This window comes from Triticum dicoccoides, chromosome 7B, assembly GCF_002162155.2.
Source record: "Triticum dicoccoides isolate Atlit2015 ecotype Zavitan chromosome 7B, WEW_v2.0, whole genome shotgun sequence".
Classification (NCBI taxonomy): domain Eukaryota; kingdom Viridiplantae; phylum Streptophyta; class Magnoliopsida; order Poales; family Poaceae; genus Triticum; species Triticum dicoccoides.
Window position 1 is genome coordinate 2,916,675 of NC_041393.1, and position 25,623 is coordinate 2,942,297.

Here is a 25,623-nt window from a genome sequence, read left to right on the forward strand (position 1 = left end):
TGCTGGATGTTATCCAACAAATCTGGTCCGATGCCTGACTTTAGGTTCAGTACTTGATTAGCGTCCGTCCCTCCGCGGGAATCCGGCATGGAGGGATCGGGAATCCGGACATAACTGGTCTTTAACATAGAAGAAGAGTCGCCGCGTTGTTCCACTACCACAACAACATGGTGGGTAGCCTGGGGAGAGTTAATTTCTCTCAGATCGGTTTTAAGCCCAATCTGATCGTAGTCTATAGCGACTCCCAGGGCGGCGATGCGATCCAAGAGCTCATTTACGGAGGAGAGCTCCATCGGATCTAGCTGCTCGGTGAATTCCGAGTTGACGTGAAGATCGCTTTTGATGACCTGAGAGGTCATTGTCGGAGCGGTGGCCGAACAGGCGGTCATAAGAAAACCGCCTAGCCGGATAGTTTGGCCTGTGGCCAAAGCTCCCTTGACGAAGGCGCCGTCTTTAAAGACGGGAAAAGGCATCCCTCCTAATTGCGACGGCACAAAGGAACGCTCAATGAAAGCACCAATGTCGGTGTCAAAACCGGCGGATCTCGGGTAGGGGGTCCCGAACTGTGCGTCTAGGCGGATGATAACAGGAGACAAGGGGCACGATGTTTTACCCAGGTTCGGGTCCTCTTGATGTAGGTAAAACCCTACGTCCTGCTTGATTGATATTGATGATGTGGGTATTACAAGAGTAGATCTACCACGAGATCAAGGAGGCTAAACCCTAGAAGCTAGCCTATGGTATGAATGTTGTCTTTTCTATGGACTAAAACCATCCGGTTTATATAGACACCGGAGAGGGCTAGGGTTACACAGAGTCGGTTACAATGGTAGGAGATCTACATATCCGTATCGCCAAGCTTGCCTTCCACGCCAAGGAAAGTCCCATCTGGACACGAGACGAAGTCTTCAATCTTGTATCTTCATAGTCTTGGAGTCCGGCTGATGATGATAGTTCGGCTATCCGGACACCCCCTAGTCCAGGACTCCCTCAGCGTGGATTTGGGGCGGAGATGCGGTCTGGGTTTTTTTTAGGGTTATGCGGTCTGGTGGGGCAGGAGGGTTGGCGCGTGTATTTCTTCTTGGGCCTAAAGTTTTGCCAAAGTCGCGCGCTTCTTTTTTCTCGTTGGCGCGCTTAGGGACGACTTTTGGTCTCGCGCCAAAGACGGTCTCCGGGAGACTATAGGCCGAAATTTAGTTCTCCCGGCAGTTTTTGTGCCGCAAAGTCTACCGGCAGTTACAGCGCCATTGTTGCTGAAGTTCTCCCGGCAGTTCATCTGCCCTAATGTGATTTTAACGGCAGAAACTGATGTCCCGGCAGATAGTTTGCCATTAGATAGGTTTTTCTCCTGGCAGTTAACTGCCCCCAATCAAGTGTTGTGGTGTAGTGTCTTATTGGTTCAAAAAAGATCTGTCTGTAAGCAAATTAATTGGGGGTGGAGTCTATACTCCTGGCTGGGGTAAATTTTGGAAGATCAAGGTTCCACGTAGATATCTACAGTAGTTTTTGTTTGGCTTGCTGTTAACAACAAGATTCTAACTTAGAGATAATCTCAATAAGATCAGTCAGCCAACCTTGCGTTTGTTGTTCTTGAGGCCAGCATATGCTCCACTAGTTCTTCATCGGTGGTCTTATAATTCTATTAGAGATTGTTTTCTCTATTTTGACAGTTGTTTTAGAGAGTGAAGTTTTAGGGAATCTACTGAAAAATGGTATAGAACACGGTAAAGTTACTAGCCGTTTTGCCCTTGTGCTAGAGTGCTATAGTAGGGAGAAACAAGTAGACCCCCTAATCATGTGAGCAAAAAAATATAAGCTCCACCGCCTCTGCGTTCCCGGCCTCCGGGGGATAGACTTTCCCAACGAGGCAACGACTTATGGATCCACGGTTTGTGCGGCAGCAAGTGGTTGCCCACTCGCCATTGATATACGTATTAGCTTCCACAGTTTCTCTAGGTTGGTCAATTACGCCATTGCTCGTGCGTGCACAAATCTAGAGGAACGCATCATGCATGCATGCACCGTTCAATTACTGACGGACGGGTAATATATCCGGACCAGAAAGCCTAATCACCAGATGCATGCATGGTGCATGCATGCACGTACGAACGCAGACTGCTGGACGGCCGGATTAAGTAAACTTTCCAAAAGTCCACTTCCCTTTTCACAACTCCAAGCAACAACCAGTTTACCCTTAGTATCCATTCGTTGGCGTGCATATGGAGCTTGATCTTGCCCCTATTGGACAAATATTCAGTTCTACTCGATTGACCAGGTATTTAACTTTTAGCTATACCTTGAAGAAGTCGCACGTCGAGCTAGTTTTCTAGCTCTATAAATACCAACTAGCCTCAGCTCACACTGGCATCACAACCTACCGGCCTAATCACACACATATCATCTTGTGCAAAGATCGATCAACTAGCGATGGAGTGCTACTACTCTTCGAAGCTAGCCTGGTCCCAGCTGGTCCTCGCCTTGGCCATGGCAGCCGCCATCACCTCGCCGTGCGCTGCCCAGAACGCCCCGGCGGACTTCGTGAGCCTCCACAACTCTTTGCGTGCGCTTGTCGAAGTCGGGCCGGTGACATGGGACACCACGGTGGCGAATTACGCGCTGAACTATGCGAACCAGCGCAAAGCCGACTGCAACCTGGTGCACTCCGGCGGGACGTACGGGGAGAACATCTTCTGGGGCTCCGCCGGCGGCACCTGGACGGCGTCGAGCGCCGTCACCATGTGGACCGACGAGAAGCAGTTCTACGACTACGCCACCAACACCTGCGCGACCAACAAGGTGTGCGGCCACTACACGCAGGTGGTGTGGAGGTCCTCCACGTCCATCGGCTGCGCCCGCGTCGTCTGCGACAGCAACCGCGGCGTCTTCATCATCTGCAACTACAGCCCGCGGGGCAACATCGCCGGACAGAAACCCTACTAGCTAGCTACATTTATATATATGCCTTAATTTCTTCACGCATGTTATGTTGTTTGACAAAAACAATGGGGGTAACGCATGCTCATGAATCTATATATGATCCATGCATGTACGTACTTATGCCCCATGGAATAAGCTGTGATCTATTATTGTTCTTATATAATCTGGTAAACTAATATGTTGTTTGTTGTACCTTAATGCAATGGTGTGAGCTCTTCTTCATGGTCTATGATGGACAGCAAAACGTTGCCTATGCTAATTTTTAACGTCTCTTTTTTTTTGTAAATAAAGCTCGGCTGTCACTTAAAAGTGCAGATCACTTTGCAAAAATTGAGTTTGTAAAAGGATCGCAAAATTGGTTTGCAAATCGGGCAAATCTTTTTTGTTTAGATGTATGTGCTTGACACTCCGTGGCTTGATACAATGTAATCTTTAATGAATTCTAAAAAACCGCCATAGAAATGCAACACCACTCTATCATAGAAGTGAAGTAGGCCATGCCTCGACACAAGTTTGTCGTAGAATACGGGATACTATCGGAAAGGGTAGCGGTTTTAGCCGCACACGTTTGTACCTAGGTTATATATAGAGCGAGAAGGGGAAGATGGTCCTTGGCCCCTTGGATGTTCTTTCAAATTTCAGCCAACACTACCTAACACTGGTTCAAAAACAATCACCTAACACAAGAATCCCAATTGTTAAATTTGCTTTTTTACATTTTAAAGAGTAAGAGAAAGTTGGTCCAAAAATCTAAGAAGATTATAGATATTTCATCAAGAGAGACTTGGCAAGCATTCATTGCGTATTATTTTCAGTCTTTAGAGCAACTCTGTTAGGTTTCCCAAAATTGCCACATCTGTACCAAAACAGCTTTTTGTGTGAAAAAAAATAGCTTTTATGGAGATTAGGGGATCTCCAATAAATGATGTAAAATACATCACCGAATTATACTTCGTGTAAATTTACATCACCAAAAAAGTGGGCCTTTACATCACCATAAATCTCTAACTCCAACAGACGATGTAAAATAGGGCACTAGTGCTCCAATAAATGATGTAAAATAGGGCAGCTGCACAACCGCCGCTCCACAATTTCAAAAATATTTGAATCAAAATCATCTCAAACTAACCTTTAAACAAACATAACAGTAATTTCATCAATGCACAACATAAAATTGTTACATAATTCATCAATCTACGACATCAAATGCAACACAAATACAACAAAGTTCAACACGCAATACAACATAGTTCATGCACAGTACAACAAACATAGAGATAAAACTACTAGTTCTGTTCCCCATGCCATGCCCACCAGTTCTCCATGATATCTTTTTGAAGATTATTGCGCCTATCAAGCTCTCTGATGTCATGGTACACCTGCATAAAACGTCTGACTCAGTCTTCCCATCTACTTGGCCGACCGCGTATTTCCATGAGGTCATAGAAATAGTGTAATCCAAATGTTGTGCATGATCACACAAGCAGTCATGATGTACCAAAGGTTCTCCTGATCCGAAAATCTAGCCGGTCCTTGCACAATAGCATATTGGGATTGCAAAATCTCAAAACCCTCTCCACATATTTCCTAGCCACTTCTTGAGCACTATGAAAATAAAGTTCTTTCTTACCTCGGAGGCTTGAGATTGGCCTCATGGAAGTAGCCTACTTCAGATAGATCCCAACCGGAAGGTAGGACCCATAGTTGTACTTATGTGCGCCCATTTGCTTGCAAGGTCACCTGTGGTGCTTCTACATTGGAAAACTTCGCAAAAGAGGTGACTGGTTCAGCACATTGATGTCATTGCAAGATCCTGGAATCCCAAAATGTGCATGCCAAATCAATGTCTCCTTGTCGGCCACAACATCAAATGATGGTGGCATCCTTGTTGCGTCCTTTGAACTGTCCATGCCATGCTGCAGGACAATTCTTCTACTTCCAGTGCATGCACTCCAAAAGCATCTGAGTGTCCTGAGCATTAGGCGATCTCAAATACTCCGGGCCAAACACTTCTACCATAGTCTTTGCAAATTGTTTGGTGTAAAAGATAGAAGGGCTCTCTCCCATTTCCAAATTATCATCAATGCAATTTGTCGGAACACCATAGGCCATCATGCGCAGTGCGGCCGTGACCTTCTGCTCAGTGCTATGTCCAAACAATCCTGCACAATTCCTCCTCTGCTCGAATGATCGGTCATGTTGCTTCACGGAATTGCAAATGTGAATAAACACATCCTTGGACATCCTGACCGGCTCGACAGTACCTCTCTAAAAAATGGTGGAGAGTTGTGCATCAATCTTCCGTGTGCCTCTAGTAGTCCTCTCCGCATGAACTCATGCAGAAACACAGAACCACCATGCTTCGGCTTCTTCCTCTTGTGCATCATTACGATAAAAGCAATTTCCTCTTCCTCGGCCAACTGGTATTCCTCGTCCGATGACGAATCATCCCAAACAAAGGAGTCGCATGAGCTGATCTCCAATACAAAATCTCCATTTAACTACGTCTTTATGCATGATAAGAAACCGACAAGTTTAACCAATTTTTACTTTGTGCAAATTTGTCGAACACATTGTGTGTGAGAAGGAAGAAACCGGGCGGCGGCTTCACATTAGAGTGTAGATGGTAGTTGCACTGGCAACGAGCGGCTCACGAAGCCTTCTAATACACCTCCTTGGCGCATGTTGGCTCGTGGTGACTGTCCTTGATTTCAGCGACGCAACGCCGGCCAAAGCAGTGGTTGCTCGACTCAGTCATAGTGGTCGTGTGACAACCGCATGGTAACTCCAATGGCTAGTAGTTCTATTCTGGACGACGGCGACGAGCTGTGGGAGCCATCACAGGAGCCGAAGCTCCGGCGGGGCCAGGGGTGTACGGACAAGCGGCAGTGACGGACTTCCCGGAAAAATCACCGGCGGTAGTAGGCGGGTGGAGAAGGTAGCACGGTGCGGGAATGTTCTGTGCGACAGTTGGGGCTACGTGCGCAACCGGCTACATTTTTCTCGGGCCGCACAAGTGATGTAAATTTGTGTGACAAGTGCCTATTTTACATCACCGATAAGACCTGAGTAAAAAAATTGCATCTACATCATCTATTGGAGCATTGTTTCTATGCCTTGTGATGTATAAATCAATTATTTATGCATCTACATCATCTGTTAGAGAATATCTAATAGAAGATGTATATTTGGAGATGTAAAGTAGGTGTTGTATAATTTACTTCACCATAAAGTGTTTTTTCATCTTCAAAAAGGTCCCAACTCCTACAGATGATGTATATTTGGTGATGTAAATCTCTTGCTCCAACAGATGATGTATTTAAAAATGTAAACTAGTTCAACTACTACATCATTCCAAACATAATTCAAACATAGCAAGTTCATTTGAAGCAAACATAATTAAACATAGTTCAAACTAATGTATCCATCAAACTACTACGTACTACTCCGAGCCTACTCGTCGTCACTCTTGAACTACTCCCAGAACTCGTCCTTGTTGGGGTTGTCACACTCCTCGTCCTCCTCCTCCGATTCACCCTACTCCGACGAGTCAGGCTTGACGGAGATCACCGTCGACAGGCCAACCTCTGCCTCTTTCTTCACCCCCTTCTTCTTATGCTCGGCCTCACGCTTCCAGAAGAGCTCGCGCTTGGCCTGAACATACTTCGTATGGTCCCGTGTGAACCTCGCCATCGTCGCCTCGTCACTATGGCCGGGAGCAATGAGAATCGCTGACTTCTTCTTCTCCTGCACCTTCTCGCCCATCCGCTGAATCGTAATGTTCTTCTGCCCGATGAACTCCATGTCCGCCCAGGATTCGATCTCTAGAAGTTCATCATGTGCCTCGGCCTGCCGAAATGCCACGCCGCGATGTCATACGACCACGTCGGCATTTGCCGCACCCTCAAGAAGCCGATCTTGGTCTTCTAGATTTTCTTCGGTGACATGGAGGCACCGCGGCGAGCGGTGGTGGCCGAGCTTCGAGAGGAGTGGCGGCAGTCGAGCGACAAGGAGCGGGACAATGTTCGAGCGTCTAGCTTCAAATGCCACAGTGGGAGGTCAAATCAGGCGATGCATTGGTGGCAGTGGGGCGGCAGGAGAAGTTTGAATCGGGCAGTGGAAAAGTGGCGGTGGGAGGGGGCAGCGTCGTGGTGAAAAAGCAGCCGATGCTACCGATTTTCAGGTGGAGGGCAGCGGAAAAGCAACGGAACCGGCAATAGGGAGAGTGGGGAGGCCGGATTTGCCGGCGATGGTGTGTGGCGTGGACCGTTGGGCGGGCGGCGAGGCGGCGGGAGGCGTGGAGGTGGGGAAGTGGTGGGTGGGGAAGAGGGGAAATGGCAGTTGGGGGTTGGCGCGTGGCTGGGTGTTTTACATCACCGGGCGGCTGGTGATACAAATTTGGATCTCCAAGTGTTTGTATTTTACAACACTTGTAGGAGGTGATGTAAAAAAATACATCTACGTCATTTATTTGGAGCAGTGTTTTTACACTTGCTTCGTGATGTAAAAGTTAGTTATCTTTGCATCTACATCTTCTATTGGAGATGCTTTGGGGCTGCAAAATTGCACTCTACCCGATTCTCCAAAGCAAACGCTGTCCCCAAAGATTTAGGAGGGCACTACAAAATCACCCCTCTAGCTAGTCAGCATACTTGTAGCAAGGGAAGGAGATTTTTGAGCCACTCCATCTGAGGCTGGTCCTAATTGTAGTGTCATAGCTAATATCATGCACGTCAACTAGGTAATTTTGATTAGGTGTCATAGAATTAAATGAAGAAACAGAGGGTTGAGTTTCATATCATGATACCGTATCATAATAAATGTTATGCTATTATGTGTCATGCATGACAATAAATAAAGTACTACTAATACTAATATATGATACTATGCATTAGCTAGTGAGTTAGTATCATATACAAGTATCATATGCATTATGCATGATACTAGTATATGATACTTCCTATTACAACCGGCCTAAAAGTGTTCAGGGTGAGCAAGGAAATGAAGTCAACAAAGTGAGAGGCTTAAAAATATAGTAGGACGACCCCTATACTGAAAAGTACTACTAAGAGCATCTCCGGCCGCGCCCTCAATAGGCCCCCAGGGCGACTTTTTTCGCCCCGGCGCCGAAAAAACTCCCAATCGCGCCCCCAAGACGCCAAAATTTGCCGGCTCGGCCCGTTTTTGGGCCCGGCGATCCCAGGCCGAACCTAGCGCACCGGGCGCACTCGAGGGCTCCAGTAGAAGGGAAAACCATGTCTGGGCCACACTGTCAAGCGAAAAGTCAAGACAAACGTCGAGATTCGCCCCCCTCCCCCCTACATGCACCCTGCCGCCACCTTGCCGATCTCGGCGCCGCCCAGTGCCCACCACCGCTAGATAGGCCATTCCCCGCAGGAAAAGAGAGAGGGTTTCGCCGCGGCAACCTCTCCACCACCTTCCTGGGCGAGTTTTCTGGCGCTATGGCCGCGCAGGACGGGATACCGGCGGCTGTGCACCCACCATGCCCGCCAGGTGTTTGTCGAGTTGTCTGCTCAGTGATGGACTCAGACGACGAGGAGGCGCTCGCAGTGCTGCTGGAGGAGGAAGCCGATGCCGATGTCCAGGACGAAGTGCATCTCATGGTCCTCGCCGCCCTGGTCCGCCTGCTCGCGAGCAATGCAAAGCCGCGACGAGGTGGCTCTGCGTCGGGGCGGCTGAAAGCAAAGAACCGGCATCGAGTAGAAGGCTATTGCATGCTCTACTCCGAGTACTTCGCAGACACTCCACTGCACGGGGACAAAGTATTTCGGCACCATTATCGGATGAGCCGAAAGCTTTTCCTCTGGATTGTGAGTCTCTTTAATTCAGAAGTCCATGATAGCTATGAGGATGCTTGCATACGGAGCTCCTGATGATTCACTCGACAACTATGGGTGCATGGCTGAGTCCACGATCATTGAGTGTTTCTACAAGTTCTGCAGGGCAGTGGTGGCAGTGTTTGGACAGCAATACTTGCAATCACCCAATGCTGAAGACACTGCTCGAATCCTAGCACAGCACGCAGCAAGAGGATTTCCTGGGATGCTTGGAAGCATCGAATGCATGCATTGGAAATGGGAAAATTATCCATTTACTTGGCACGGGATGTACAAAGGCGTCAAAGGCGGTTGCAGTGTGGTACTTGAGGCAGTGGCCACACAGGACCTCTGGATTTGGCACTCCTTCTTTGGTATGTCAAGAACTCATAATGACATCAATGTACTGCAGTGCTCCCTGCTTGTCTTTGCCAAGCTTGTTGAAGCTCATTCTCCTCCGGTGATCTTTGAGGTTAATGGGCGGCACTACAACAAGGTATACTACCTAGCAGATGGCATCTATCCGAGATGGTCTACATTTGTGAAGACTATCTCAAACCCTGTGCCAGGAGGCAAGAACTCCCACTTTGCGAAGGTTCATGAGGTTTGCAGGAAGGATGTCGAGCGGGCATTTGGTGTGCTCCAATCTTGATTTGCTGTTGTCCGATACCCCGCTCAGACCTGGTCGAAAGATCAAATGTGAGAGATCATGATTTGTTGTGGCATCTTGCATAACATGATCATTGAGAGCGAGTAGGAAGAGCCAGTGTTTGATACTGAACCATATTACAGGCAGGGTCCTCTTGCCCAAGTTAATCACCAGCTACCGGCAACCTGGACTACCTTTCTCAATATATGTCAGGAGATCCGAGACCCACAGGTGCATCAACAACTGCAGCAGGATCTAGTGAAGCACTTATGGAGGCTCCAGGGCAACACCTAGCTCGACGTGTGATGAAATATGAGTTTTTATTTGTTGAACTTTATAATTCGTATTGAACTATTTATTGTTGAACTATTTGATTTCTATTGATTTTCTGTGATGAACTATGTGATGAACTATGTGATCCGAGACCCACAGGTGCATCAACAACTGCAGCAGGATCTAGTGGAGCACTTATGGAGGCTCCAGGGCAACACCTAGCTCGACGTGTGATGAAATATGAGTTTTTATTTGTTGAACTTTATAATTCGTATTGAACTATTTATTGTTGAACTATTTGATTTCTATTGATTTTCTGTGATGAACTATGTGATCCGAGACCCACAGGTGCATCAACAACTGCAGCAGGATCTAGTGGAGCACTTATGGAGGCTCCAGGGCAACACCTAGCTCGACGTGTGATGAAATATGAGTTTTTATTTGTTGAACTTTATAATTCGTATTGAACTATTTATTGTTGAACTATTTGATTTCTATTGATTTTCTGTGATGAACTATGTGATAAAAAATAGCTTCTGTTGAATTTGCGCCGAAGCACGGCGCTTCGGCGAATATGGGCCGATTTGCACGATAGCGGGCCGATTTTGCGCCGAAAGTGGGCTGAAAAGCGGGCAAATTTGCGTCAAAATTGGGCTGATATCGGCGCCTGGAGGCGGCGGCTAGGAACCCAATCGCTTCCAAGTCGATTTTAGCGCCGGTTTGCCCCTAGGCGGTGATTTTTAAGCCCCTGGAGCCAACGGCTGGAGATGCTCTAAGATTCAATACTACCACACAGTAGTTGTTTATCAAATGCTACTAGTAGAAATAGTCTCTACCTAATATTAAAGGGAGGATTGTTTTTTCATTTTTTTTGTTTGTGGTGGGACCTATATGTTTTTTCGTCCGTCGCAAATCGTCTCGAGCGAGTTTGCTTCTCGTCCGGTCAAAAATCAACAAAATTAAAAGTGCCAAGGTGGGTCTCAAACCAGCGACCAGCGGCTGCTACAACAGGGTACCAAGCCATTACGCCTGGTGTTATCTTTATTGAAAGTTCTGCAGTGCGGACATTAAAGAAAGAGCAACAGTGGCAAAACATAAAACACCTTCCAAAAAGTTGTGCGTGAGTGGGACCAACCACATGACCTCCCATGAGTTAACAACGCTCCTAGCCACTGTAGTTCTTCGGGTTTTTTTTTCTAAAAATTGCAGCGAAAGATTTAATCTTTCTTAAGTTCTCAAACATTTTTTGAAAAGAAGTGAACAAATTTTGAAATACTAAACAATTTTTGAATTTCTGAACAAATTTGAAAACAGGATTATTATTTTGAAAAAATGAACTAATTTTGAAAAACGTAAACATTTTTTAAGATTTTGAGCATTTGTTGAGAAAAGAAAAGGAAATCTTGAGTGAGTAAATTGGGGTAGCTCGTACTTCTCTCCATTACCTTCATCCATCATTATTAAGCCAGGTGCAGCGAGTACGTCCGTTATTTTTAGGTCGTTTGATAAAAATGCTTGATTTATTCTTTCCAGCAGATCGTTCTAGAGCACCGGCCAATGCATGCGATGGGTTTTCTTTCATCCAATTGGTGCATTGTATGCGGGCCCAATTATCCCACGTGGCAGCCAAAATGTAATATTTACGTAGACACTGCTTCTTCAAGCGGTCACTGGCTACAGTTAGATGCATATAATCTTCACTCGGGGTTGTCTCTTGGCCGTAGAATTTTGGCCCTCAAGCACTTAAATCCAAATGGGAGGGTTTGTTTACTTATCAAATTAAATACTAGCTTCTCAATTTCTTACACTAAATTTCATCAGTTTATATACGTTTGCAAGTTGTATGGAAAATCAATAAACCGCTCCATGAATTAATAGAGGGTGAGGAGTGGGTCCCGATTATCCCTGGAGAAACGAACACACAATTGTTTTGCTACAGATGAGCAGGAAGGATTTAATTCACATTTCTCAGAAAGAAGAAACTAAGTCCCAATATTCTGGATGCTTTGTACTCGGGATTGTCGGTGAACATGAGATAGACGGTATATTATGAGACTATGGGATTATGATATAACTTAATATAAAATTGCAATCCGACAATGTTGAACTTGGCCGTGTTGTATGTTCATCGAATGCACACTCACAACCTAGATTTAGGGTTAATACATATGATTATAAGTTCAAATATAGTGGGATTGCCCTTAGGTCAGTTGAGTGTGTCAGTTAAAACTACTTAATGAGTTGATATGCCGTGCCTGCACATCCAATGTTCCCTAAATTTAAGTACATAACAATTTTCTCTCCCGTTGCAACTCACGGGCATATGTGCTAGTAAATGTTAACGGGTGGAACAAAGAGTCGTCTGCCAACCCGAAGTGTCGCTTGAAATCAATTCCGTCACTCAAGTTTTAAAAAGGAGAGGAAAAGACTCTGCTATAAATTTGACCTCCTTCTATCCCCATTCCCAGCCCAGTGACTTGTCTCTTTACTGGCGCTCCACACGGCGCTCGATCGCCCTCTCCTTCCTCGAGGTAGCTTCAAGGTACGTTCACTTCGATCTAATATCTTGCTAATTTTATTAATCTCTGCTGGTGCTCGCTGTGAAAATCTGTTGGGTCGTATCGGAAAGACAAATTCATGTTGAGATATTCTCTGCTTATAATCTCACTCCACTTGTACTCCACTTGGGAGTAGTGTGATTGATAGCATAAATAATGGTATTAGTTCAAATATTCAAATTGGCTATACCAAATGTCCCCTTCCCTTTTGCTAATTATTACTCTGATTGATCTCAAAAGTATTTCTTACTAGTGCAACAAGTGGTGTGTCCTCCCGTTGTTCTACATCATGTCAAAATTTTGATCTCATTAAACAGATGGAGATCTTCGTCAAGACCCTCGCCGGCAAGTTGATCACCATCAAGGTTGATCCATCCGACACCATCTACATCGTCAAGACAAAGATCCAAGATCAGCAGCGCCTTGTTTTCAATGGGGAGCAGCTTGAAGACGAGCGTACTCTGGCTGATTACGACATCCAGGATGAATCCACTCTCAGCCTCGATCTGCCCATCCAAAGGAGGAGGATGCTAATCCGTGTCAACACGTTGACTGGCACCTCACTACCTCTTGATGTGGAGAATTTTGATACCATCGATAGTGTCAAGGAGAAGATCTGGGTTGAGAAGGGCATTCCTGTGCACCAGCAGAGACTCGTCTATGCTGGAAAACAACTGGAGAATGGCCGCACCCTGGAGGAGTACAATATACGTCACGAAGCTACTCTTCATCTGATTCTCCGCTTTCGTGTTTCCCCGGAACAGTGATGGCTGTGATTACACAATATGTGTTGATGAATGTTTCAATATCTGTTGCACAATCAGTTCCACCTCCTGTTAGTTTTCTCGCGTTGTGCAAGAGTAGAATAATCATGTGTTACTACATCCCTGTTTGCATAGCTCGCTAGCTAGCCATGTCCGCCGTTACCGCTGATGATGACGATGTCGCTTGTTTGGTGGGTTTCAATCACCACGAATACTCGTTCTCTCTAATTGAATGATGGAATTGGCAAGTTTCTGGATTTTGTAATGTCGTGGAGAAACTAATGCTTCTTGAAACCAGCTATCTGAATTTTGTTGAAAAGTCGTGCTTCTTGTTGTATACACGAATTTGATCTATGTGGCGCTTCTCCGATCACTGCTGCAATTTTGGAATGTGTATTGTTGTGACATCTTTATCAGTGGGTGTGACACACTTTTTTCTCACATGTAGTTTTCTTCTGGTTTTATGGGATCCAGTTTCATGTGGTTTTCATTTTATTTTTATCAGGATTAGGTTGGCTTTTCTAGGTTTGCTGATGAATGTTTCAATATCTGTTGCACAATCAGTTCCACCTCTTGTTAGCTTTCTCGCGTTGTGCAAGAGTAGAATAATCATGTGTTATTACATCGCTGCTGCTCGCATAGTGCTAGCCATGTCCGCCGTTACCGATCCCTCATTTGGTGGGTTTCAATCACCACGAATACTCTCGTTCTCTCTCACTGAATGATGGAATTGTTAAGTTTCTGGATTTTGTAATGTCGTGGGGAATCTAATGCTTCTTGAAACCAGCTATCTGAATTTTGTTGAGAAGTCGTGCTTCTTGTTGTATACACTGCTGTGATTAATGTGTATTGTTGTGACATCTTTATCAGTGGATGTGACACACTTTTTTTCCCATGTGGTTTTCTTCTGGTTTTATGGGATCCGGTTTCATGTGGTTTTCATTTTATTTTTATCAGGATTAGGTTTGCTTTTCTATGTTTTCTTTTTCTCCCTTTTTGTATTTTTATTTTATTTTACATTTAAAATATATAAAAATATATGAAAAATATACTACTCCTTTTTGATCTAAATTAATTGACGCTGCTTTAGTACGACCGGAGGGATAACTTTTGAATAATGCGGCCGGCGCCCTTTATTGCTCCAGCCCCCTCCTCTTCTCCCTCTCCCCTTCCCTTTGCCCCACTCCCACGTGGTGCCGCCCATCGATCCAGCATCCTCAGGCCGCACCAGCAGTTGCGCCACCCGCGCCCCGCCGTAGCCCTTGTCGGTGTTCCCCTTCCTCTCTCACCTCCCCGCGTTTTAGTTGAGACGGTCGTGGAGCGGTGTGTGGCGGGGAAGCGGTGGCTTCCCTCTTAGAAGAGGCCGACGCCGTGTCCATGGCTCATGGCCACAAATTCCCCTCCCATTGAGGCCCCCGGAGCCGATCCCATCGACCTCAACGAGATTCGGTGACGCGCCATCCATGGCAGGATCGAGGGGAGCTCCACCAGCCCCATCGTCCTCCTCCGTTGTGGGGTGCCCGGGCGGAATTCGTGCAGTGTGGTCGTGTTGTGTGTTGTTGCCATGCGACTTGCACGCGTGTGTCCAGCAAGGATGCCTGCTTGCCGTCGTTCATTGATGTGGAGTTGTGCGTCAGTGCTTGGATGACGTCCCCGCCGTAGTTCACGCGTTGATGCGCTGGTGTCCATGTGATGTGTACTAGTGCCGCCATGCACTCCGTCTCGATCAACAGCCAGTCTATGCTCCTATCCAGTGCGAGAGACACCCCTTTCATGATAGCTGCAATCTCAGCTTCAAGCACACTTGCATAGTGAGGGATGAAACGGCATGAGGCAAAGATGATGGCCCATGTACAGTCTCGAATAATCATGCCAGCTTCACCTGTACTGTCCTCCTCCAACCATGACCCATCAGTGTTAAGTTTCACCGAGCCCAATGACGCTCGGAATCTCGTTATATGGTTGTTTGCTTTAGGTCCGTCCTCGATGCGCCGTCCTCGATGCACCAATCTCACCAGGCAGACCGAGGCGCCGTCCTCGATGCCATGGTCCGCGAGCGTCCGGGCATCCTCCAGCCCCTCATCGGCGAAGAAGAGGAGCTGCTGCTGCGGTGGAACTCCCTCCTTTTCCATGATCTTCGCCTTGACGCTGCCGATGGTGTCCGAGCCCTCGACCTCGAGATCGTGGGCCGTGTTGTTTAGCAACCTCACGTGGATCTTCATCGATCTGTCCAACAAGCACTTCAAGCATCAGCAACTCGATCGGTTGCTGCTTAGATCGGGACATGGTTAGCAGCTCGCGTATGTACCTTGAGCGATTCTTATGGAGGGTGCGTCGCGCCGGCGATTGGTTCCTGGGCGGTGTCGTCGGAGCGCGGTCGAGATAGGTCTGAGGTTGGGCTGCGTACGGGGAGGAGACCGCGCGGTGAAGGTTTTATAGGTATGTAGCGTCACGGGCCCACGAGCATCCGAGTTAGACTCGCGCGTGTTGCCGGCCTCTACCAGCTCTACGAGGAAGAAGACGAATCGTAAGAGGAACCCAAGTAGCAAATCAGAACCATGGGAACCTCGTCTGGAGGATCTGTAACCGAACCATCAATACGAACGGTTACAATTTCATAACTGTACATATGCATACACTCATACATATGCATATATATTCACACATACAGTCTAATTTATGAGCACCTCCATAAGATTGAGCCAGCAAATCATTTTGAGATTAACGAAATCACCATAGACGCGTTCGTAGTCGACGGAAAAGTCTTCTACCACTAAATGCACATTGTCGGAAGGCCTGAAATAAATCCAGAAAAATGCGTGCATCGGTGTTTATAACTTGAACTCCAGTGGGTTGGGGATACCGATGTCCTCCTAACCAAGCGTTGGCCGAGCTCTACATATACTTATAAAAGAGCAAAGATTATCTTCTCTAAGTATCCCTCACAAACGTACACGGACCCATTATCATCATATGATTAGGCCTACTAAACTCAATCTAACAACTAGTTTTAATCAAATCCATTCTCTGATGTGCACTTAGCAATTTAAGTTGACTGAACATGTTCCACCACAAAGGAAAACACCGCACACCCACCTCTTCTTCCACCCCCTGCAAATAGCCGCAAACCATCGCCGTCTCCCAACCATCGTGTCCCACCTCCTCAATGGCAGCCACACTCGCCCCCTTGACCCACCCCAAAATCCTAGGAGGCTCATCCTCCTCCGTCACCTTCTCCCCGGCCGCATCCCACCTCGCATGCGTCCCTCGCAGTCTAGGGCGTGCGCTTCCATGGTCGGCACCACCATGTCATCGCTCGACATCGACACTGCCATGTTAAACAAGGAGAAGGTCTCCCTCATCGACCACGAGGAGGTACGCACCCCCTCTCCCACTCCATCACTCTTGATATCCGTCCCGGGATTGGGTTTTGATGTTTTTGTTTTGTGTGTATTGTACCCTGCAGTACATCGTGAGGAGCGGGCGGAACCTCTTCCCGCTGCTTCCCGGGCATGGGCGTCAAGAAGATGGGTCATCATCGGATGGGGCTCCGAAATTCAGTCCCATCTTCACTTTGTTCCTCTCGCAGTACAGTTTCTTCCCCCACTCTCGAGATTTACATGTCTATCTACTCGAGACACCGCTTGGATATACACATCATTCGGTGTGTTCAAATTGAGTGACGGGGTTCACACATATTTGTTCTGTTCTGCTACTTGGGTTCAGAGACTTACAGTCTGTAAGTCTGTGCACTTGCTCAAGGAATATTTTCGGAGTGCTTTTTCAAGGCCCGGAACCTGAAAGATTATTTGGTTGAAGCCAAGTCTGACATCATCATTAAGGTTTGTTATTCTCATGTATCTCCAGCTTTAGACATGGGATTGAGTTTTTTTACCGTGTGTTGAGTGAAAATCTCTGAAGGTTTGGCTTGCAGCCCTGAGAGAAAACCAACAACTATTGTTTATTGTTTTCTTTGGCTCTATAACTTGCACTAGGCATTGTTTATCACTCGTTCTTGCTTAAAGTCAGCAATTGATATTGTACAACTTGCAATATGGAAAGTATGTGACAGCTAATATTCTGTCCCATTTGGTATGTACTTTGGACTATCATGTCAGTGGGTCAATAAGCTGTCTTTTCGCTTTCAGATTGGTCTCATGAAAGGTTCTAAATCTTTGAGGAAGCATGTGCAGCTGAATTCACTAAGGAGAATGGAACATTGGGAGACATACGGCAGATGGTTTCGGGTAGCGATCTTGTGCTTCTATTGATCTCAGATTTTGCACAGGTGCGCATCATGCTCTCTAGCTTTCTGCATGATTTTAAGATTTTCTTTGTCAAGTGTTTGTTTAGATAAGGCTCAGTTTTAGGAGCTGGTACTTGCATGATACATTTGTCGAGGCCCGCCATCACTTTATTTTATCCTTGTAACTGAAATTCTCATTTACTTTTCACAGGCGAACAACTATGAGAAAATCTTCTCTCACATGAAACCAAACAATATTCTTGCTTTATCTCATGGATTTTCTCCTTGGACATTTGCAACCACATGTCCTTGATTTCCCAAAGAACATCAGCGAGGTTGTTGTATGCCTAAAGGGAATGGGCCCATCGGCCGGAGATTGTATGTTCAGGGTAAAGAAGTAAATGGTGTTGGCCTCAATGCTAGCTTTGCCGTTCACCAAGTATGGTATTTTGAACACTTCTCAACTATCGTTTTGGTGTGAAGACATGCAATTATATATATGCACTAAGCACCTGCATGTATTTGCTCTTGGATGGTCGGTTGCACTAGGATCCCCGTTCACCTTTGCTACTACTCTAGAATAGGAGTACAAGAGTGATATCTTTGGGCAAAGAGATAAAACTATTTTCCTCTTCATGACTTCTATGTTGCCTATTACTTTTTCACTATAACTAACCAGTTTGTGTCCAGGATTTTTTGCTAGGCACTATCCATGGCATCGTGGAGGCTCTGTTTAAGAGATACACAGAGCAAGAAATGGATGACGAGTTTAATTATTCTCAAAGACCATCTCAAAGATAGTAACCCGCCATTAATATTTTTGAGTCACCTTTAATCTTTTCTTATCAATGCAATTTTCCACTTTTTGCTAGGGGTTGCTTGATAGTGTACAACTCTTTGAGCGAGGAAGGTAGAAAGGAGTTCAACAAGGCATACCGTGCATCATTTTTACCTCTCGCATGGACATACCCTATGAATGCTATGAAGATGTTGCTTCTGCAAGTGAAATCGAAAGTGTTGTGTTGGCTGGTCGGAGGTTTTATGTAGGTTCCTCTGCTATTAAAGCTGCAACTTTTTCATCCTGGTTCTGTCCATGATGAAGTTGGATACGCCAATATTGGTCCTGCAAAACCATGTCCATGTTGACTGCAACACGGCCCATGTTGAAATGGGGGACCAAAAATCCCATGTCAGGCAAGCCGAACGTGACGACAGCATGACCCATGCTGTAATTTTGCAAAAAGATACTCACACCCCTCTCCACATTTGCAAATAAGGCCTTCCATTATTCATCCTTTTCTCCCACAAGATAAACTACTCATACAAATGCATCTTTGATGTTCCATGCAACTCATGGGCATCTTGCTAGTTACAATGCAAAAGCGCAACATGACCCATGTTGCAATGGTCCGTGACCGCGTTCGGCGCAGAGGGGCCAACAACCGAGCGGATTTATTGCTATCATAACCATGGGATCACACTCCAGTAGAAAATGTATAGCATCACACCCTAATTTGTATGGTCTTGTGTTTTAAGTTGGTTGGATTGTTTACCACATGTGTCATGTGGTTGGTCTTTTTTTTGAGGGGTCTAATTTGTGTGGTCTTGGTCACCCGAACGTCGGAAAAAGTCCAGAATGAACCCTGAACTCGTAGCCCGTAGCTAAATCGAACCCCCAACTCCTAATCCCGGTAATCAGCACTCTCAACTCTCTTATCCCGGTCCAAATTGAACCCTGAGTGCACTTCCAAACAGGGATTGATGAGGTGGCAGACCTGCGCCGGGATCGGTGGTTGTTGGGCGCGTTGCAGAGAAAAGTTGGGCCGGCCCATAAGGCCCAGAGCGCTCCCCTGCTCTTAATTAGAGCCAGCCCACGCAAGGGGCAGTCAATCCCCACTCGCGGCGTCCCTTGAAATTCCCATGCTCGAGCGGCGGCAATGGCGACGGGCGGGTGATCGGCTCCGGCGGTGGCGATTGTGACGGCTTGACGCGAGCGACGTCAAAGGTACTGTCTCCGACGTCCTCCTCCTCCTGTGGCTGCAATTTAAGCTGTCATCGCAGTGTTAGTGTTAGGGTTCCAGAGAGAAAAATTGGGGCTTTGGTGCGATTACAGAGTTAGGGTTTTTGGCGACTTTTTGTACGTTTTTGTCAGTCCAGTTGCTCGGATTAGCACAATGTAGTGATATACTCTTGTTTGTTGCAGCTCAATCATGGACCCTAGTGAGATTCTGAATGTCAAATTTCATTTTGGGGGTCAGTTCATCCACATTGGTAATGTTTTGGATTATGTGGGGGGAGATGAAGCACTTTCAGTGATTGAGAGGGACAAGTTGTCACTGTTTGAAGTTCAAGGGCACTTGAAAGACCATCTGGAGTTCAAGGAATCAATGAAGTTGTATTTTCATCTTCCTGGGAAAGAACTAGCTGATGGCTTGAGGTTTTTGTTTGATGATAGTGGTTGTGTTAACATGTCAGACTACATTTGTGTTGGAGAGTGGAGTTCACAACAGAGTTCTTATACTGTCAACTTGCTCATTTCCATAGAATTTTTACAAAATAGGTACTACAAATTCCATTAAAAACTGAGCTTTTCATTGACTGACATGTCATAATATCATTGATAACAAGCCACTCCCAAATCCGGATATGCAACCAGACCAATGCGTCCAGGAATCATTCCCCTGATCGCTACCCTCGCCCGCTCGCCGCACCCGAAACCTACAGGGCCATCCCCATCCAGATCCATCCGTCGATGCTGCGCCGCCAGCCCACCCGCATCGAGCTCCGCAGCTCCGACCGCGACGAGCTCGAGGAGCACCTCCGCTCCAAGGCCGCCGCCGCCAAATCCGCCGCCGAGTCCACGCCCCTCTCAACCGCGGCGGCGTGTATGAGCTCGGGGAGGGCGAGGGGCAAGGGCTCGTGCTGGAGCTCGACGAGACGCACTTCGATTTCGGCACCAACTACGAGCTCGAGTGCGAGACCGCGGAGCCCGACCAGGCCAAGGAGGTCCTCGAGCGGCTGCTCACGGTCGCTGGGGTGCCGTATGAGTACTCCCGCAGCAATAAGTTCGCCTGCTTCATGGCCGGGAAGCTGCTTCCATAACTAGGTTTGTTGTTGGTACTTTGGCATGTCCCAAATGATGATTAAACCGTGGTTGCTATAAAACTTGTGTTTCATTAGCATTTTCGTTGAACAAAAACAAGTTATGTTTCTTGCAACCATCAAATTCTTCTGTGGCACGTGTCTTCAAATCTCAGAGATGCAATATTCAGTTCTGTTGCATTCTGGTATACGATAGCTTGCATCCATGAATGCTATTTTGGTAGTAGCATAGCGACACAAGGGATTGCATTGCAATCCTCGTAAAAATTAACTTAGCTGGAGCATGATCTGACAGCCGCTGGGAAGGAGGGGTGGCATGGCTTGTTGGGCAGAGAATTAAATTAGGCACTGGGATGACAAAGTAGACAGTGAATATTTTGCAATTCTTCTTCCTTGATTAATTCGTCTTTTGGTCCCATTTATATAGAGGACTAACAATCTAGGCTAGGAACAGACTGTATCGTATATCTTAGCTGCTTGGCCCATGTTGTCGCAGGCCAGTCTTGCATGCCGTCACTGCCTTGAGCCACTCCTGGCGCCAAGGGTCAAGCCTGTGTTGCCGCCACACCTTAGACAGAGTTTCTTTCTCTTATGGGCAATGAACCTGTTGTTGCAGTCTCACCACGCTGCATCACATCTGATGTGTGTCGTTTTCCTCTCCTGGGTGCAGATGCGCCATCCTTAGTTTCACCACCTCCTTGATGAGCTGCTTCTTGTCTTGACCCACCTATGGGAGACCATACGTCCTCTTGTTCTGATACAGCATGGAGGCAGCTGGGCTGTTTGGGTAGTGCGGACATGATCCTTCGCCTTCTCCCTTGGCGGTCTCGTCAACACAAGGAGACACCACTGCTTGCACGGTTGTGCCAATGCTGATAGTGAGGCTGCTACTGCTTCCTGGTAGATGCTTAGGTAAACTGCAACTTGCGTTGCTGCCTCCACTTGGTGCACCTGGGTGCACAAAACTTTCACAGTATTAATCTGAACCATCAGTTTTATCTCATAAAGATGATGGACTTTAGTGATAACGGGTATACGCCTCTGCTGACTGCAGTATATCTTGGCAAACACATGAACAGTTTTGCTTGACATATACAGTGCAGCAAAATTCCAGGTCTAGTTTCCTCGAAAGATGGGACGCTGCTTGTCCACCAGGGTACCATCCTTACCATGGATCTTGGTTTTGACATCCTCGATGGTATCTGGGCTCTAAACCTCGAAAACGAGGGTCTCACCAGTCAACTTCTTGATGAAGATTCTCTGGATGTGCAGAACGAGGTGGAGAGTCGATGCATCCCTTTGATGTCGTAGTCAGCTAGAGTGCGTCGATCCTCAATCTTTGCCTTGACATCGTAGACGGTATCTGATGGATCGACCATAACGATGACTATCCTGCGTATCAGGGTCTCGACAAAGATCCCCATCTGTTGAACGAGAAGACCAAGTATCAATAATTTCAACAGATAGTATAGCACGGGATAACAGTTGTTGTTTTGCTCGTGCAAAACTCGTAGTGATGCCTGCTTTAGGAAAGTTTTCCCTGCTGTTCCCACTAGTGCGATTTTTCTATTCCGATTTTCTCACCACGGTGTTACAATGAACTGCCGCCCTAGCTGTGCTTATATATGCACACAAACCACGACCCAAATGACCTAAACCTACTCGTACTAGACCTCCTAAGCTGCTAGGACTCAATCTCAACTGGACACGTACATGCAACCTAGAATGTGTGCTACTTGGACTGAAAGACATACAGTGGAATACGAACCGGACTAGCCATGGGCGTGCAGCCAGCCGGACAACTAATCAACCTAACTTTGCATCTTGACTCAATGTAGACGAGTCAAGATTATTACCTAACACGGTGAACTGAAGAGTCGTCTGAATTGCCAGCCGAAGCGTCGCTTGAAATCAATTCGCCACACATGTTTCAGAAAGTAGATGGAAAAACCCGCTGGAAATTGGCTGGGCGTAAGTTCAGCGACTTATCTCTCTCTACTCGCGCTTCAGACGAAGCAAGAACGCTCGATGACCCTCCGCTTCCTCGAGCTAGCATCAAGGTACACTCACTTCAGTCTAACATCTTGCTAATTTTATCAATCTCTGCTGGTGCTCGCAGTGATAATCTGTTGGGTTGTATCTGAAAGACAGATTCATGTTAAGATATTCATGACATGCTCAGGTCGTTCTGATTGTTCTGATCTGAACAAAATGCCCATCCCTTTTGTTAATTACTAATTGTTACTCCCTCTAATTAGTCTGAAAAATATTTCTTAATAGTCAAAATTATCGCTCCGCTGTTCTACACTATGTCAAAATTTTGTTCTCATTCAACAGATGGAGATCTTCGTCAAGACGATCACCATCAAGGTTGATCCATCTGACACCATCGACGTTGTCAAGACAAAGGTCCAAGATCAGCAGCGCCTTGTTTTCAATGGGGAGCAGCTTGAAGACGAGCGTACTCTGGCTGATTATGACATCCAGGACGAATCCACTCTCACCCTCGATCTGCCCATCCAAAGGAGGAGGGTGCTAATCCGTGTCGAAACGCCATTGCAAATCCACCCTCTGTAAGATGGAGGAAGAAGCTATTGTTCTGTTGGTTCGTCGTTGTCGGTCGATGGAGTTGCTGTAAACTTGTAGCCAGTGTCGGTGAGAGGAAATATACGATATACTTTCCTTTTCGAGAAAGAGAAGAAAGAAAAGAAATGATTACCGACAAGTTGGAGTTCTTCTTTGAGGTAGGTGTGTGTGTTGTGGTTGGTAGGGTAGCCGCACAAAGAAGGAATTAATTGGATATGTGTGGGGCAAATGTCTACACATATTTCATCTGAGATGTCCAAGCTTGTTTTTCATTTCGACCTTAGAAGAAGCACATGTTTCATCTATGGCTTTATTCAAAAATTTCTTTTGGTTTTGTAATTTTTGTCCGACAAACCATGAACCAACAGCGCAAACACTGTATACCACTTACTGCGAGCAGTACATAGTGCTCGCCCACTAGCGGCAGCTCGTGCACAGGCCCAACACCAGTATTTTGTCGACAGTGATTTCACTGGTTTTCTTCTGGTTTTATGGGATGCGGTTTGATGTGGTTTTCATTTTATTTTTATCACGATTAGGTTTGATTTTCCAGGTCTTATTTTTCTCCTTTTTCTGTATTTCTAATTTCATTGTATATTTAAAAAATATATAAAAATATGAGAAGTGTACTACTCTCTTCGAACTAAATTAATTGATGCTGCTTTAGTATGAGATCTTTTTGCTATTAAAATGGTGTATTTTGATGGAATGGCCCTCCCCAGCAAGACTTAAGAACACTCGGCCCTCCTCATCCGGATTTCCTGGCTCCGCCACTGGCTATGATGAGGAGTCATCGGTCCTTTCCCTTGCGCTGGCGTAAGGACGCGACGATGTGGCGACCGCTCGCCTGATTGAACGAATGAGATTGCGTCGCGCTGGTGAAACTCGTGAGTGAATGTCATCCGTGTGTGGAGATTCACGTGGCGATCAGACTACCGATGGCGCGTCGTGCAAGCACTATTACGTCAGAGCGTCAACATTTATGTACTACTCCCTTCGTTCCTCAATCTAGTGCGCATAGATTTCAGCGCAGGTACCAATGTGTGTGCTGGCGTTTATTTTTGGACTAGAAAGCCCTCGCTCCTCCATGGTTTGTCCCTCCTAGCAGTACTAGTACACTGGTATGTCTGTCCGACGCGAGCGTCTACGGCCAGCAAAAAACCGGCCAGGGAAGCGGGATGCTGACCAAGGACACGGCGACGCTGGCCATGGACGCTGGACGCGGTGGGCGTGGATGGCTCTTCTGGCTCCTTTAAGCCGCTGCCGCTGCCGCACAAGAAGCCAACGCCGGCGTGCTGCCACCATCTGCAAGAACGGCGGCGTTCTCGGAGTGGTGACAACACCTTCCTTGCCGCTGGTCCAATCCCGCCGCCGCCAGTCGATTCCCGCTGCCGCCAGGATGCGATGCGCAGCTGCGCATGCTCCCGCTGCTGGTGAACCTGCTCTGCGCCGCCGTCCATGGACACGGGGACACGAAGACGACACCGGCCAGGGATGCGGGCCCAGGACGTGCCGCCGCCGGCCATGGACGGAAAGACGTCGGTCATTGCGGATGCGGGGACACCGGCTGTGGGCGCGGAGGCGCACTCCCATCCTCGAGCAGCGGCGTCGCTGTCGGCCATGTACGCGCTCGACGCGGATACGCCGTTCTTGCACGTGGTGGCCGCGAAGACATCGGCTATGGCAGACGCGGAGATACCGGCCGTGGGCGCGGAGTCGCACTCTCCCATCCTCGAACAACAGCATCGGCGGCGCCTCTGGGCTCTGGTTCTTGTGAGCCGCAGCCACCGCGACCCCGGCGTGCTGCCCCTCTATGCATGTCCAAGAAACTCGCCCAGCGCCCCAGCCTCGTCGACGGCTCCATGACGAGCTCCGCGCGCTCGCCGAGCTCCTGCGGCTGGTGGCCCTGCTTTGCGCCGCCGACCCTGTGTGGGCTCGCCCGAGCTGGAGCTGGCCCTCCGCGTTCATACTACAGGAGGTCGAGGTGGGGGGAAAGCTGCGAGAAGAGATAAGGGAGAGAGACGATGCGGTGGAGCCTGCGCTGCTCGGTGGGAGGGTGTTTTCGTCCAAAACCGCTCGCAGCTAGAAGTACGCACTACATTGCGGAACTTCCGTGAAAAACTTATGCGCACTACAATTAGGAACGGAGGGAGTATTATTTTACCTATAGGGCCCACCATGGAATAAAAGTGACATTCTGTGATGGCAGTTTGCCGTTGATAGTTGAATTAAAACTATTAATCTACTGCGTTAAGAGTTTGGCATCAGAGACAACAGAGGATGCTCCGGTTCTCTATTTTCTCTAGTTTGACACTGCCTTCACAATGTGGTGCCAAAAGATGGCACTAGTAAGTTGACATGCACTATGAAGATGGTGCCAAATCCAGAAATAAGAATAGAAGCTCTCCTTCCGGTTCCTCAGCGATTTGGGATCGGGTGGCTTGATGCAATCTGGGCCGTCGGATCAAGCCGCTGGAGAGTCTCGTCCGTCGGATCTGGGATGGACACTATAGAAATGAGTAGTTACCCCCGTTTCGTGCCACCGCCTGTAAAATTAGGTGGCCGCCGAGGGCATTTTCGACATTTTGCCTAGGGGTGTATAAAAGGCGACGGCTCGCATGGAGATGACCTAGCCGTCGCTCCTCTCCCACTCGCGCCTGCCCCTCTCCTC

General features: G+C 47.2%; 2 protein-coding genes and 1 pseudogene across 2 annotated transcripts; all 3 read left to right on the plus strand.

Moving 5' to 3' along the window:
* Nucleotides 1–2,383: 2,383 nt before the first annotated feature.
* Nucleotides 2,384–3,143, plus strand: LOC119339125 (pathogenesis-related protein PRB1-3-like). The gene has a single exon (XM_037611281.1). It carries the CDS (start codon nucleotides 2,428–2,430, stop codon nucleotides 2,938–2,940), a length of 513 nt encoding a protein of 170 aa, XP_037467178.1. The 5' UTR covers nucleotides 2,384–2,427; the 3' UTR covers nucleotides 2,941–3,143.
* A 9,428-nt stretch (nucleotides 3,144–12,571) lies between these two features.
* Nucleotides 12,572–13,021, plus strand: LOC119336867 (polyubiquitin-like). Its single transcript, XM_037608945.1, has one exon. The coding sequence runs from the start codon at nucleotides 12,572–12,574 to the stop codon at nucleotides 13,019–13,021; it is 450 nt and encodes a 149-aa protein (XP_037464842.1).
* Nucleotides 13,022–15,576: 2,555 nt separating this feature from the next.
* LOC119336871 lies at nucleotides 15,577–22,943 on the plus strand (annotated as a pseudogene).
* The last annotated feature ends 2,680 nt before the right edge of the window (nucleotides 22,944–25,623 follow it).